Raw genomic sequence first — 13,291 nt, forward strand, 5'->3', positions numbered from 1 at the left:
AAAACACAAATCTGCTGCATACCACTCAAAAACATCTATCATTAAATCATGTCTCAGCTCTTATTACTCTTGATAGGAGTAGATGAGAGAAATGCTAGTCCACTTTTTTGGAACACAGTGGAGAAATATTACTTACAGAGCAGAAGTTCTTATCGCTCACAGAATCTGATGGCATCTGTGGAGCCCCAGGCCCTAAAAATATGCACACTCATATAAATACAGAATCTTGCAGTTTAGAGCTCATGAATCCATGGACTTACCTAGGGAAGTCTTATGTTAAAGATCCCTTTTATTTACTTATTTTTAAAAAAATATATTTATTTTTTATCATGTGGGATCTCCTAGTTGTGGCATATGGGATCTAGTTCTCTGAACAGGGATCGAACCTGGGCCCCCTTATTAGGGAGCATGGAGTCTAAGCCACTGGACCACCAGGCGAAGTCCCAAAGATAACTTTGTTATAAAGAAAGTTTTTAGTAGTAATTTGATGTGGTTCGGTATAGTTTACAGCAGCTGTATTACATAGAAAAATTCTACTGTTTTATAACTGGAAGGTAATATTTACTTCTGTATAGTCTCTCAATCAAGGATCTAATTTGGCAAGGCCATTAAGTCATGGAATCAGTATAGTATTGTGGCAGAGTATGGTTCAAGAGTCAATCAGGTAAATTTGAAATTGGATCTTTGCTAACACTGACTCCTTCGCTGGTCTTGCTGGTTATTTCTTAGAGCTTTTGTTATGTGATTTATAAAAACGGAAGGGTGCTGGGAATCCCCTGGTGGCCCAGGGGTTAGGACCCCCAGCTTTTGTCGTGGGGCACCGGTTTCAATCCCTGGTCAGGGAACTAGGGTCCTGTAAGCTGTGTTGCAGTCGTGCTAAAAAAGAAAAGTGAGGGGGTGACAGTGCTGTCTACTTTGCAGGATTGTTGTGGAGTTATTAGACATCCCAGGGGTAAAAGGCCTACCATAGTGACTAGCGCCGAATAAGTAACATTTAAAAATTCTGTTTATTCTAACTCTCAGTAACTTAGATGGCGTTAAAAAAAAATCCTTAAGGAAAGGATATTTTAAGCGTGTAAACACAAGAAAGGCAACTTGTATTTTCAGCTGGCTCTATGGCTGAGAAGGAGGAGCAATTATATGTTTACACTTTAAAGTTTTACCACATGTGAAAGCTCAATACAGTTTTTTTATTATTATTACTTTTGTTTATTTATTTTTGGTGGCACTAGGTCCACATTGCTAGTTGTGATGAGAGGGGGCTACTCTTTTTTTGCAGTGCCCAGGCTTCTTGTTCAAGTGGCTGCTTTTGTATGGAGCACAGGCTCTAGACGCATGGGCTTCAGGAGTCGCATCTTGTGGGCTTAGTGGTTGCAGTTCACAGGCTCTAGAGCGTGGGCTCAGTGGTGCTGGACTTTAGAGCCGATGGCATGTGGGATCTTCCCGGTTCAGGGATCGAACCTGTGTCCCCTGCATGGGCGGGCAGATTCCTAACCACTGTACCACCAGGGAAGTCCACGATGTAGTTTTTATTGTAGGACTCAGTCCTTCCTTACATTTTCAAATTTCTAAACATTCAAGGATATCTAAATACAGTTAAGAAATATTACTGATAAGGTGCTATTGAATGCTGCCTTGTTCTTTCAGAAATTTCTCTAGAGAAAAGAATGTCCCTTTAAGCTAAAGTGAGGTTTGGTATTGATTTCTGAATTTCATTTATCTTTGTGATTGCTGGCTTCATTAACAAGATTGGGAGTCTCCTGTAGTCCTTCCCCCACCCTCTATTTTGGGGTCATTGATGATACGTAGTGATTACAGTAAAAGCACTATAATGCTGTTAGGTAGGGTCAAATAATGAGCTGTTGAATCTGTTTTGCTGTTAAGTTAATTGGCTCTTCAAACCTCATTTTTTCCTTATGTAAAGCTGAAGGCGTTTCCCTAGTTTTTTTTTTTTTAAACATAGATTAATTCACTTAATTGTAATTAAGTAAATAAATGTAGTCTTTCCTGTAGTTGTTTAAAAAATGGAGGGAGGACCGAGGTGTTTGTGTGATCCTTGGGCTTATAAACACTCATAGTCATCGATTACTTTTTTTTTATTTTTCTTTCTTCCTGTTTTACAAAGACTACTGGATAAAGCTTGGGGACGAGGTGATAATGGAAGTGTCTTGTCAAGATTGTTACTTAAGAATCCAGAGTATCAGTGTCTTCCATTCAGAACATGAGATGGAGGTCGGGAAAAGTTTTACCAGGAATAAAGACTTGCTGTCTTTCGGAAATGAGGCTGAACTCTGTAGCGCTCTGGCCAACCTTCAGACCAGTAAGCCAGATGTTGTGGAGCAGCTATGTGTATTGGAATCCACAGAAATTGCTCTGCTTAATAACATCCCATACCACGAAGGCTTTAAAATGGCAATGAAGAAAGTGTTGTCTTCATTGACTCCGGAGAAACTGGGTCAGGCCATGGATACTCAGTGTCAGAATAACGAGATGAGCTATGAAAGTGGACCGAGTAATTCTGACCAGAGCACCCCTGAGCCTTTGTATGTGTTAGACGTGTCTGAGGGCTTCTCTGTTCTGCCTGTAATTGCTGGCACCCTCGGGCAGGTTAAACCTTACAGTTCTGTGGAGAAAGACCAGCATCGTGCGACTCTGGACATCATATGTGAAGCCAATCACTTTCCTAAAGACACACTTGAGTTTTGGTTGAGACACGTGGAAGATGAGTCTGCTGTGTTGCAAAGGCCAAAATCAGACAAGTTGTGGAGTATAATTATATTGGATGTCATTGAGCCATCTGGACTCATTCAGCAGGAAATAATGGAAAAGGCTGCAATATCCAGGTAAAACACCAAAATACAACCTGTGGATTATGTGAGCTCAGACTTCTTGTAAACTCTTTTAGTTCCTTAATAGTGTAACTGCATGAATGAGTCATGATCATTGTGTGTTCCTTAAGCTTTGCTTTTCAGGACCTGTGACTTCATGTCTTTCTTTTTCCGTGCATGTTACTATTGAGTACCCCCCCCCCCCCCGCCAAAGGAATCCCCCCTGAATTTATAGGTTTTAACTTTTGTGTTATGCAAACAGTATAGGAGCACTGGTGAGAATACAGACCAAATTGTGGCAGCAGAAGGCAGATTGTTAGGGAAAAAGTGTTTGCTTATATAGTTAACTATATTTTAGGCTTCATATGCATTTTCTTTTGTTAACCACATTTACCCTTTCATATGAGGTAACCAGTAAAAATCACTACCATTTTCTATTCTTTAAAACAAACTTGTACATACCCTAGATTATGGGGATATAGAGGTCTGACATACATGCATACATAGAAATATACACTCATTCTCTCTCTCAAAATTTTAAACAGGTGTACTTTAGATAGATTGTAGAACAAGGAGCTGAAAGGGTTAGAATCTAGTCTCGAATTTGTCCCTGAATTCCTAAAGTAGTAAAATTTTCTGTAAGCCATTTAATACCTCTTGTCTCCAGTTATGAAATGAGGGGTCCTGGACTTTGAAGGCAGTTTAGCTCTCCGAATTTGTCACATAAATGAGGTTTGACTTATTTGGCAGAATCACCGTGGAAAGATGTACTATTTTCCTAACAGTTTATTTTTAGTTTTGATTTAATTCTTTTTCTGATTTTTTTTTATTGTGGTAAAATGAACATAACATGAAATTTTTCATCTTAGCCATCTCTAAGTTCAGCGGTATTATTATTATAAATATTTTAGTAATATTGTGCAATCATTACCTCCAGCCATTCTCATAACTCTTTTCATCTTGTAAAACTGAAACTTTATACCCATTAAACAATAATTCTTCACCCCACCCTCCCCACAGCTGCTTACAACCACCATTCTACTCTCTGCTTCTGTGAGTTTGACTACTCTACATCATATGACTGGAATCATGCAGTTTTTTTTTGGGGGGGGGTGTGTGTGTGTGTATGACTGTCTTATTTCACTTAGCATATTATTCTCCAGGTTCATCCATGTTGTAATACATGTAAGAATTTCTTTCCTTGTTAAGTTGGAATAATGTTCCTTTGTATGTATTATGTTGTCGCATTTTGCTTATCCTCACATAGATGGACTGATGAGTTATTTTAGTGGGAAACAATTTATATGCTGCCCACAATTCCTCTTTGGTATGTCTCTGAGTAGAGGGAGGGTCCTCCTAGTGGCTTGGGTGGGACGGCTTTTTGGGAGAGGTGGGAGGGGGACAGTGTGTTGCAGGATGTTTGGCACCTCTGGGAACTGAATGCTAGTAGCGAGCATCCCTGGTGGTTCAGTGGCCAGGAATCCACCTGCCAGTACAGAGACATGGGTGCAATCCCTGGTCAGGGAAGATCCCACATGCAGCAGAACATCTGGGCCCGTGTACCACAACTGCTGAATCTGTGCTGTAGAGCCCGAGAGCTCGTCCTCAGCAAAAAGAGAAGTTGCTGCAGTGAGAAGCCCACTCTCTGCAACTAGAGAGAAGCCTGTGCCAAAGACCCAGCACAGCCAAGAATAAATAAATCAATTAAAAAAAAAAGGCCCGTAGCCCTTTGATCAGCGTGTTAGCCAGTGTTCCCGCTCTTCCCTCGGACACCTGCTGAGTAACAGGAGAGAACCAGCGTCCGTCCCTTCAGCCTAAGCTTGTGCACGGGCTCCTTACCAGCTCCTCTGGAGGTGGACACAGCTTCCCTTGGTCGTGGGGCCAGTGGTGTGCAGACTCTCACCCAGGCCTTTCATTATCATCTTTAGTTACTGACAGCAGAGAGGCCTCAGGACCGGCCAAAGAGGATGAAGTTCAGGGTTGGGAGGAGAGATTGTTTTTAGGATAAGGATAAAAGGCGTCTGTCACATCACTGGATACCAACCCTCCTAAAGAAAGGTCAAGGAAAAAACCAGCCATTTCACAAACTATTAAGTTCCTTTGTTGTTACTGTTTTAAAATGTTTATTCTTTTTTTTTTTTTTCAGTCCCACTACATTAAAATACAGGAGACAGTTTAAAAGCTTGGTGAACTTTTTAAAATTTAAACCCGTTTTAAAACACTTTTGTGTTTTATCACAAGGAAACAGTGAAGAGTTTCTTCAGAATTTTTGCCATTTATGGTTAGACTTTTGAGTTGGAACAATTTTTATTTTTTTCCTTGAAGGCACAGATGGTTCAGAAATATTATTGGCTTTGCAGAGGATTCCATTGAGGAGTCTGGCAGCTGCCTTGGTGCGACAACAAAACAGTGTCAGTAAAGCCAAGCAGAGCTTCAGGGAGTTACTGTTTTATCTACACATAACTAAGACACATTCCAGTTAGTAATGGTTAACACTGAGGAAGAAGGATTTGTACAAGATTTTAGATTAAAATAGTGTGAACATGGCCTTTTAAAATACTTTGCATACTTGCTTTCGTGGAGTCTTTATCTCTGGCATGGCTTTTAGTACATGATCCAGCCTTTCTTTTTAGGTATCACCTGATGTATTTTTTACTTTGTTTGGCCTGATTTTCTGGTTGCTCCCTAAGTGGTTTAGCTGTATTACCCTCTCTCCTGTTCTCTCTCCTATAGATTGCACGGCAGCAGGCTGGCTGTTACAGATCTGTGTGCTTTTTGTTTCCTGATTTCATGGAACACCACCCTCTTGTGGCTGTATAGGGGTGGGGGGAATTAGTCAGGCATCATGCAGTGCTGTGGCTTAGTATCTCATCTAAGACTTGGTGATCTTAAGAAAAATTAGATCTGGTTTCCTTTAAATGGATCACAATTAGCAGAGAACTTCAGTTCAGAAAATTTAGTACCGTGAGTTGTCAGGATTAAACTTGATCCATTTGAGGGAAATGGGTAAGTTTTTTTAGTTCTTCAGGGAGATGTTAAAATTGTATATGATTTGGTAAAGGCATAGATTGGAATTTTGTTAAGAGCTGTGTGGTTGTGAGTTGTGTGATTTTGTTGAGGTATGTAATTTTACTAATTGTGTAGAGATTCAGTGTCTACTAGACTTTACCCAAAATGCTAAAAAAAAGTTGGTAGGACAGGAATAATGAAAATGAGTAAAGCATTGGGGTCAGTAGGGGCCCCTTTTAGGCTAATTTCACAACTTAAATGATCATGTATGTTTAGTGAAGACAGCTTTCTGATTTCTGATGAAGACTTGTCTCAGTCAGTCTGATGCCATTACACTCAGTATTCCTCTCTCTCTCTGCTGATTCTTTGCTCATGAAATGACCTAGTTATGATTTGGCTCCCTATCAGCTAGTCTTTAGGGAAAGTTGTTATAAGAGCAGCCTGTTTAACTTTTGTAAACTTCTCTGTCAATTTTTTACTTTGAAAAATTTCAAACCTGAGAAAAATTGCAAGAAAAGGAGCAGCAAACACAAGACTGTTTTCTCTGTTGAACCATATGATGATTGTTGGCCTCCTAACCTTCCCCCTTAACAGTTCAGCACTTGTCTCCTTAGAACAAGGGCTTTCCCCTGCGTATCATAGTAAGAAGACCACACTCACGAAGCTTAACACTGATCAAATACTATTATTTAACAGATAGTCTGTATTAAAATTTCCCCTGCTTATGCCAGTAATACTCTTTATTGCTTTTTTTTCTTCCCAGTCGAGTTCTAATCAAGGGGTCTGTATTACATTTAGTTGCCATGTCCTTTGACTGTTATTCAGTTGATATTCTGGTTTTAGATCATTTTAAATCGTTGAGATAATCAGTTTAGTAAAAATAGAATTAATATTAAAATAATTTTAAACTAAGAGCCAAAGTGCCAAAGTGGTTTTGAGGAATGTGGTGTTTTATAGTTTGTCAAGATTTTAATGATCTATTCAGGAAAACTGCATAGTAAACAATTTTAGAAACTTATAGGAACTAATTTTTTAGGTATGCACAAATGTATTGGTCAAAAACTTTGTCCTGTATTTTTATAAATAGATCCTTACTGACTAGAAATATTTAAGAGTAAAAGCTTACTATGAAAGGTATATATGAGAGTATGCAGTCCAGCTGTCTAGAAGTTCAAGTGGAAACCGATTTGGATTGTTCAGTAAGGATGAGGGATTTAACATTTGATTTCAAATGTGGCAAATGATTAAAGTACCTTAAAGTATCCTCCACGTCTGGTTCACTTGATGGCAGCAGGAGACCCCCACCCCACACTGCGCTCACACCTCCCACAGCTCAGGGCTGTGGAAACAAGACTGTGTATGTGGGCGTGGGCGCTGCCTTGGCCTAAGAGCCTCATATTTCAGATGGGAACTTCTCCCATAGGCACAGCTTCCAAGCTCTAGCAATAGGAATACGTGGTTACAAGTTACCCCCACTCAGGGAAGCCCAGAGCTGGTGCACCTTCCCGTCAGGCGTCTGTAGTTTACAGTTTTCTTAGTCCACGTGCATCTACCTATTAAGAACATGGAAAAACTTTTCTTTTTTTAATCATAAGAAGTGTTGTTGATAACTCAGCTGACATTCCACCTTTATAGAATTTCCAGGGAAACAGAAAGTGAATCCAGGATAATGTAGGAAGAGAAGCTGTTGTGTTAGCCCTTTATTCATACACTTTAGAGTATTTGGATTTTTAATCACTTTTTTTTTCCTTTCAGAGTGTTTTTTATTCTGAAATAATTTCAAGTTTACAGAGAAGTTAGAGAATAGTACAAAAAATCACACATGAACCCTACATCCGGGGTCACAGATTGTTACTATATTGCCACATACGCTTTAGTATTCTCTCTGAACACTTTAAGCTTCAGATACCGTATTCCTGTACCCCTCAATACTTCGGTGTGTATTTTTTAAGAAAAAGGACATTTTATATAATCATCACACACTTATCAAAACGAGGAAATCTCTATGGTTATAGTACTGATATCTAAGGGAAACAGTCTCACTCAGATATTTCACCGTTTGTAGCAGGAATGCCCTTCACAGGTCCAGAATTCAGTCCAGGGTCACACACTGCATTTAGTCTCAGTCTCCTTTGTTCTGCAACAGCTCCTCAGTCTTTCATGACATTCACAGTTTTGAAAAGTGGAGGCCTTTTATTTTGTAGAAGGTTCCTCATGTTTCTTACTAGAGTCAGACTATTCATTTTAGAGACCACAGAAGTTTGGTCACATTAGGAGGCATATATGTTGCTTTATCCTAGATCTGTGGATGTGAATTTAGATCAGTTGGTTTAAGTTGTATCCATCAGGTTTTTCCACTCTTTAGTTGCTATTTTCCCTTTGTAATAAGTCATTTATGGGGGTGAAACTTTGAGACTTTTAAATATCCTTGTCCTAATTAAACTTTCAGCCTCTAGTTTTAAAAGCCACTGACGACTCTTCCTGAACCTGAAAACTTGTACTCATGCAGCTCACTGGTTACTTTTCAGGGGGGTCTACCAGTCTGCCATTGTGAACTACCAGCCAGCTACCAGTCTAAAGACCATTACACTGTATACTGTCTTAGATCCCCAATGATTTAGTTACTGATATTTATAAAATGTAGGGCATCAAGATGCTTTTAAAAGCATTTGTCCTTCCTCCAGGTGTTTGCTACAGTCTGGAGGCAAGATCTTTCCCCAGTACGTGCTGATGTTTGGGTTGCTCGTGGAATCGCAGACTCTGATGGAGGAGAGTGCCGTGCAGGGCGCAGAACGAACTCTTGGCTTCAACATAGCGCCTTTCATTAACCAGTTTCAGGTGAGCCTTTCCAACAGAAGTTCCGCCCGGGGGCCGTCACCCACAGTCTCTCTCTCTCTCTCTCTGGGTTTATAGTCACTGTGCTTAACTGGATTGCTCTGGTACTGTTTTCCAGAGCCAAGGAACTTACTAGTGGTAAAAATCAAACCTTGGGGTTAGTACAGCCAAGAATTCTGTTGTTCCTGACAGAAGCCTACAACTCTTGTTCTGAACCAATGTTGTAAATGAAAATAGGGTACCGGGTTTATGAAAAATTATGATCCTTGTCTTAAAAAAGCAGCCACCAGGAGACCTCTGTTCTCAACATGAGCCCTTAATCACACTGAGACTGGAGGCTGGCAGGGAAAGGCGGGAGCAGCTCATGTCCGGGCATTCAGACTGCAGGGAGCAGGAGTGAGTGGAGGAGCTCAAGGAAAAGGGGTGCTTACTGTCTGGAAAACAAGGATATAGTGCTGGCAAAAGTACCAGCAGCAAAGTAGAATTTGTCAGTTGTAACTGTGGAATGGATGGAATGTCTAGGGAAGAGGCTTGGGGTTGGGAAGAGGTGGAATCTTCTGAGTAAGCCAGAACAGCACTTTGGGAAGTGGGGTGTTGAGTACTGAATTAGAGGAGTGCTATCTAAAGCCTATGGGTGGTAGTAAGCTCTTGAATATGCATTGTTAGGTCTTGCATGAACAGTATTTGCTCAACAAATATAATTTTTTTGAGGAAATTATTTTTTTCAGAGCAGGCTGAAGTTTTGGAGTTTATTTAATCTCAGTTTTTTGAAGAGTTTAATAAAGCAAGTGTACGTACCAGAAGACGTAAGTTTAAGTTTGTAATCCAAAAATACCACCTTCTACTGTCTGTCTAGCTTTTCTTTGATCCTGACGTCAACAGTTCTTTGATTCCATCAGAATCTACAATATTTTCATCCTGCCATCTTTTCACCCTGCCTCCCACCTCATATCCTCAACAGCTTATATTCCACGGTCGATACATTTTTCATGTATCTTTTCCCTGCCATTTTTCTGCTGGCCTGGGGGCAGTCCCACCTTGGTTAAACCCAACTTTCTGCCTTCTCTACACCGGTACCCCCGGAGCTCAGCATGTTGACTGTGGCCTCAACGTATGACCAGTCATCTCAGGAGGCTCCATAAACTTGCTGGGCAGTTTTACCTTTCCTAGTCCGCTCACTCATTTTCTGAGCTATTGTCTCGTCTCCTCCTCTGTGGTGTGCTCAGTCACTCAGGCTTTCCCCATTCTTTGCAACCCCATGGACTGTAGCCCCATCAGACTCCTCTGTCCATGGGATTTCCCCAGCAAGAGTTCTGGAGTAGGTTGCCATTTCCTCCACCAGGGGATCTTCCCGACCCAAGGATCGAATCCACATCTCTTGCACTGGCAGGTGGATTCTTTTCCATGAGCCACCTGTAAGCCCCACTTACTGTATGAATGTGTTAGTCACTCCGTTGTGTCTGACTCCGTGACCCCATGGACAGTAGTCCGCCAGGCTCCTCTGTCCATGGAATTCTCCAGGCAAGAACTGGAGTGGGTTGCCATGCCCTTCTCCAATCTAATGTGATGATTAGCTGACTACTACACTGACAACCGAGTGAACCAACAAGACAGAATGAGAAGTTTAAAAAAAAAAGTTATACAGAAAACAGCAGAAATTTATTCATTCAACAAATGTCTAAGACTCCATGTGCTCTTTTAGGTTTGGGGAATATAGTCATGAAATTAGAGAGGTTTCTTCCCTCATGGAGCTGGTATTCAAATTGATTGTAAATAAACAAGAGACAGACAGTAAATAAAGGAGTGAAAAGATTAGTATGATAGGTAATGAGAAGTGAGGTTAGAGGATAATGGAGGTGGAGGTATGGGATATTTGTTTTATTTCGGTAATGCCTAAGGAAAGGACTCATGGATAATTGGTGATATTTAAGCAGAGATCAGAGAGAAATCAGGAACAAACCATATAAAAGTCCAAAGATCAGCGAGTGCAAAGATCTGCGGACAGAACATGATTAGAGTTCTCAAAAATGGCAGAAACCATGAGGAAGAGTCAGGTGAAGGATGTGGTAAGAAAAGTATCAGGAGCCAGATCCTGTGGAGCCTCCTATAGGCATCGTGGGGTTTTGGCTTCTACTCTGAAAGGGGTTGGGAAAAACTGGAGGGTATTGGCCAGAGGAGGGCTAAGGTGTGACTTGTTTTGAAGGCTTGCTGTGGTTGCTGTGTTGGAGACCACTGTAGCCACCAGGCAAAAGGCATGAGGTTATTACTGTGATCCAGGGGAGAGGTGAGAGTGGCTTAGACTTGAGTGGTAGCAATGGACATGGTGCGCAGTTCAGACTGGCGTATTCTGAAGGTAGGTTTTGTGACAGGTTGGACCTGGGATATGAGGAAGCGCCTGGAAGGACAGTTACCATATCCTGATAAGGGGAAAATAGCAGGAGGCTCAGGCTGTGCTTGTGTTTTTATGGGTTCATTAAACAGTTGGATAAGAATTCAGAGAAATAGCTAGCCTAGAGATATAAATTTGGCAGTTAGATTTGGCAGATGTTTAAAGCATAAGACTGGGATGAAAGCACTTTGGGGATGTGTAGAAAGAGGATATAAAGCCGAGAACTAAGTTCTAGAGAACTCACAAAGTGATGAGCTCTGGATTGGAAATCTAGGAAGATTAGCAACGATGACAGGAGAAGCCAGTAGGCTGCTGGAGAAACAGAAATGAGGACAGATGATGAGGAATGGATGCAGCTTGTGAGGGTTAGCGTGCAGGTTATGAGAGTGACACAGGGCAGGAGTCCTGGCAAGAGCATGGAATTGCTGTGTGTTTCTACGGGTAGGGAAGGTGGGATGCCCAGGGAGAGGTGGATGGATCTGTGTCCTGTTTCCCTGCAAACAGCTGTTCTCTACTATATTACTCAAAGCACACAGGGCTTTTATTGATTTGGCTGTACTGGATCTTCATTACTGTGCGGGAGAGTAGGGGCTACCCTGTAGTTGCAGGGTGTGGGATTCTCATTGCGGTGGCTTCTCTGGTTGCAGAGCATGGGCTCCAGGGTGCCTGGACTTCAACAGCTGCTGCATGTAGGCTTAATAATTGTGGCACACGGGCTCTAGAGCAAAGGCTCAGTAGTTGGGGCACATGGGCTTAGATGCTTCACAGCATGTGTGATCTTCCCAGATCAGGGATTGAACCTGTGTTCCCTATATTGGCAGGTGGATTTCTTACCACTAAGCCACCAGGGAACCCCTAAGAGGGCACTTTTAAAACAAGTTTCCTTTCTATTTCAAGTGCTGCTGCTGCTAAGTCGCTTCAGTCGTGTCCGACTCTGTGCAACCCCTTAGATGGCAGCCCACTAGCCGTCCTGGGATTCTCCAGGCAAGAACACTGGAGTGGATTGCCAGTTCCTTCTCCAGTGCATGAAAGTGAAAAGTGAAAGTTAAGTTGCTCAGTCGGGCCCGACTGTTAGTGACCCCATGGACTGCAGCCCACGAGGCTCCTCTGTCCATGGGATTTTCCAGGCAAGAGTACTGGAGTGGGGTGTCATCGCCTTCTCCTCTATTTCAAATGAGACGGCTAAAGTTAATAGGAAGGTTTCATTGTTACTAAGGGCTTCCCTGATAGCTCAGTTGGTAAAGAATCCACCTGAAATGCAGGAGACCCTGGTTCGATTCCTGGGTTGGGAAGATCCACTGGAGAAGGGATAGACTACCCACTCCAGTATTCTTGGGCTTACCTTGTGGCTCAGCTGGTAAAGAATCCACCTGCAGTGCAGGAGACCTGGGTTCGATTCCTGGGTTGGGAAGATCCCCTGGAGAAGGGAAAGGCTACCCACTCAGTATTCTGGCCTAGAGAATTCATGGATTGTATACCCCGTAGGGTCACAAAGAGTCGGACACGACTGAGCAACTTTCACTTTCTCAGTTGTTACTAAAACTGATGCAACAGATTTCGTCATAGTGTTAGCTGCTCAGTCATGTCCCACTATTTGTGACCCCGTGGACTGTAGCCTGCCGGACTTCTCTGTCCATAGAATTTTCTAGGCAAGAATACTGGAGTGGGTTGCCATTCCCTCCTCTAAGGGATCTTGACTCAGGGATAGACCCTGGGTCTCCTGCATTGTGGGCAGATTCTTTACTTGTCTGAGCCACTAAGGAAGTGATTGATTTTTTTTTTTTAATCATAATTTGCAAAGTTGAGAACCACTGTCTTCTAGATAATAAACAATTTTCAAAATGAAATCTACTATTAATTGTTCAGTAGAATTTGGCATATTTTCTTAAATAGTACAATAATTAATGTTGTGCTGTTTGCTTATTAGTTCATCTTTACACATAAGCACATCCCTGTTTAACAGTTTTGGGAGCTGTTTAATCTGCTTTTATCCAAGCAAAGAATCTACAGATAATTGAAATCATAGAAAATTATTTAACAAACCTAGAACTTGGTTTGTTCATTCTTCTTGTACAACCGGAATTGTGGAAGTCTTTCTTTTTTTGCTTTAAGGTTGATATGGCAATTAAATGAGGTTATTGATATAAAAAGCACCATATCATTGAGCTAAGTACAAAACAAGAAACTTGGGTCACAAAAAGGACTGAATTAAAAGCAAAAATTTTATACT

General features: G+C 41.5%; 1 protein-coding gene across 1 annotated transcript in view; it reads left to right on the forward strand.

Annotated features, from left to right (window-relative positions):
• PRMT9 (protein arginine methyltransferase 9) overlaps window positions 1–13,291 on the forward strand; it is a 32,633-nt gene that overhangs the window by 17,804 nt on the left and 1,538 nt on the right. Inside the window, exons 9-10 of the mRNA NM_001099051.1 lie at window positions 2,126–2,843; window positions 8,522–8,675. Coding sequence (NP_001092521.1) covers window positions 2,126–2,843; window positions 8,522–8,675 — 872 coding nt within the window. The remainder of the gene's footprint in view (window positions 1–2,125; window positions 2,844–8,521; window positions 8,676–13,291) is intronic.

The sequence above is a fragment of the Bos taurus genome, chromosome 17 (assembly GCF_002263795.3).
Source record: "Bos taurus isolate L1 Dominette 01449 registration number 42190680 breed Hereford chromosome 17, ARS-UCD2.0, whole genome shotgun sequence".
In the NCBI taxonomy this organism is placed as follows: Eukaryota; Metazoa; Chordata; class Mammalia; order Artiodactyla; family Bovidae; genus Bos; species Bos taurus.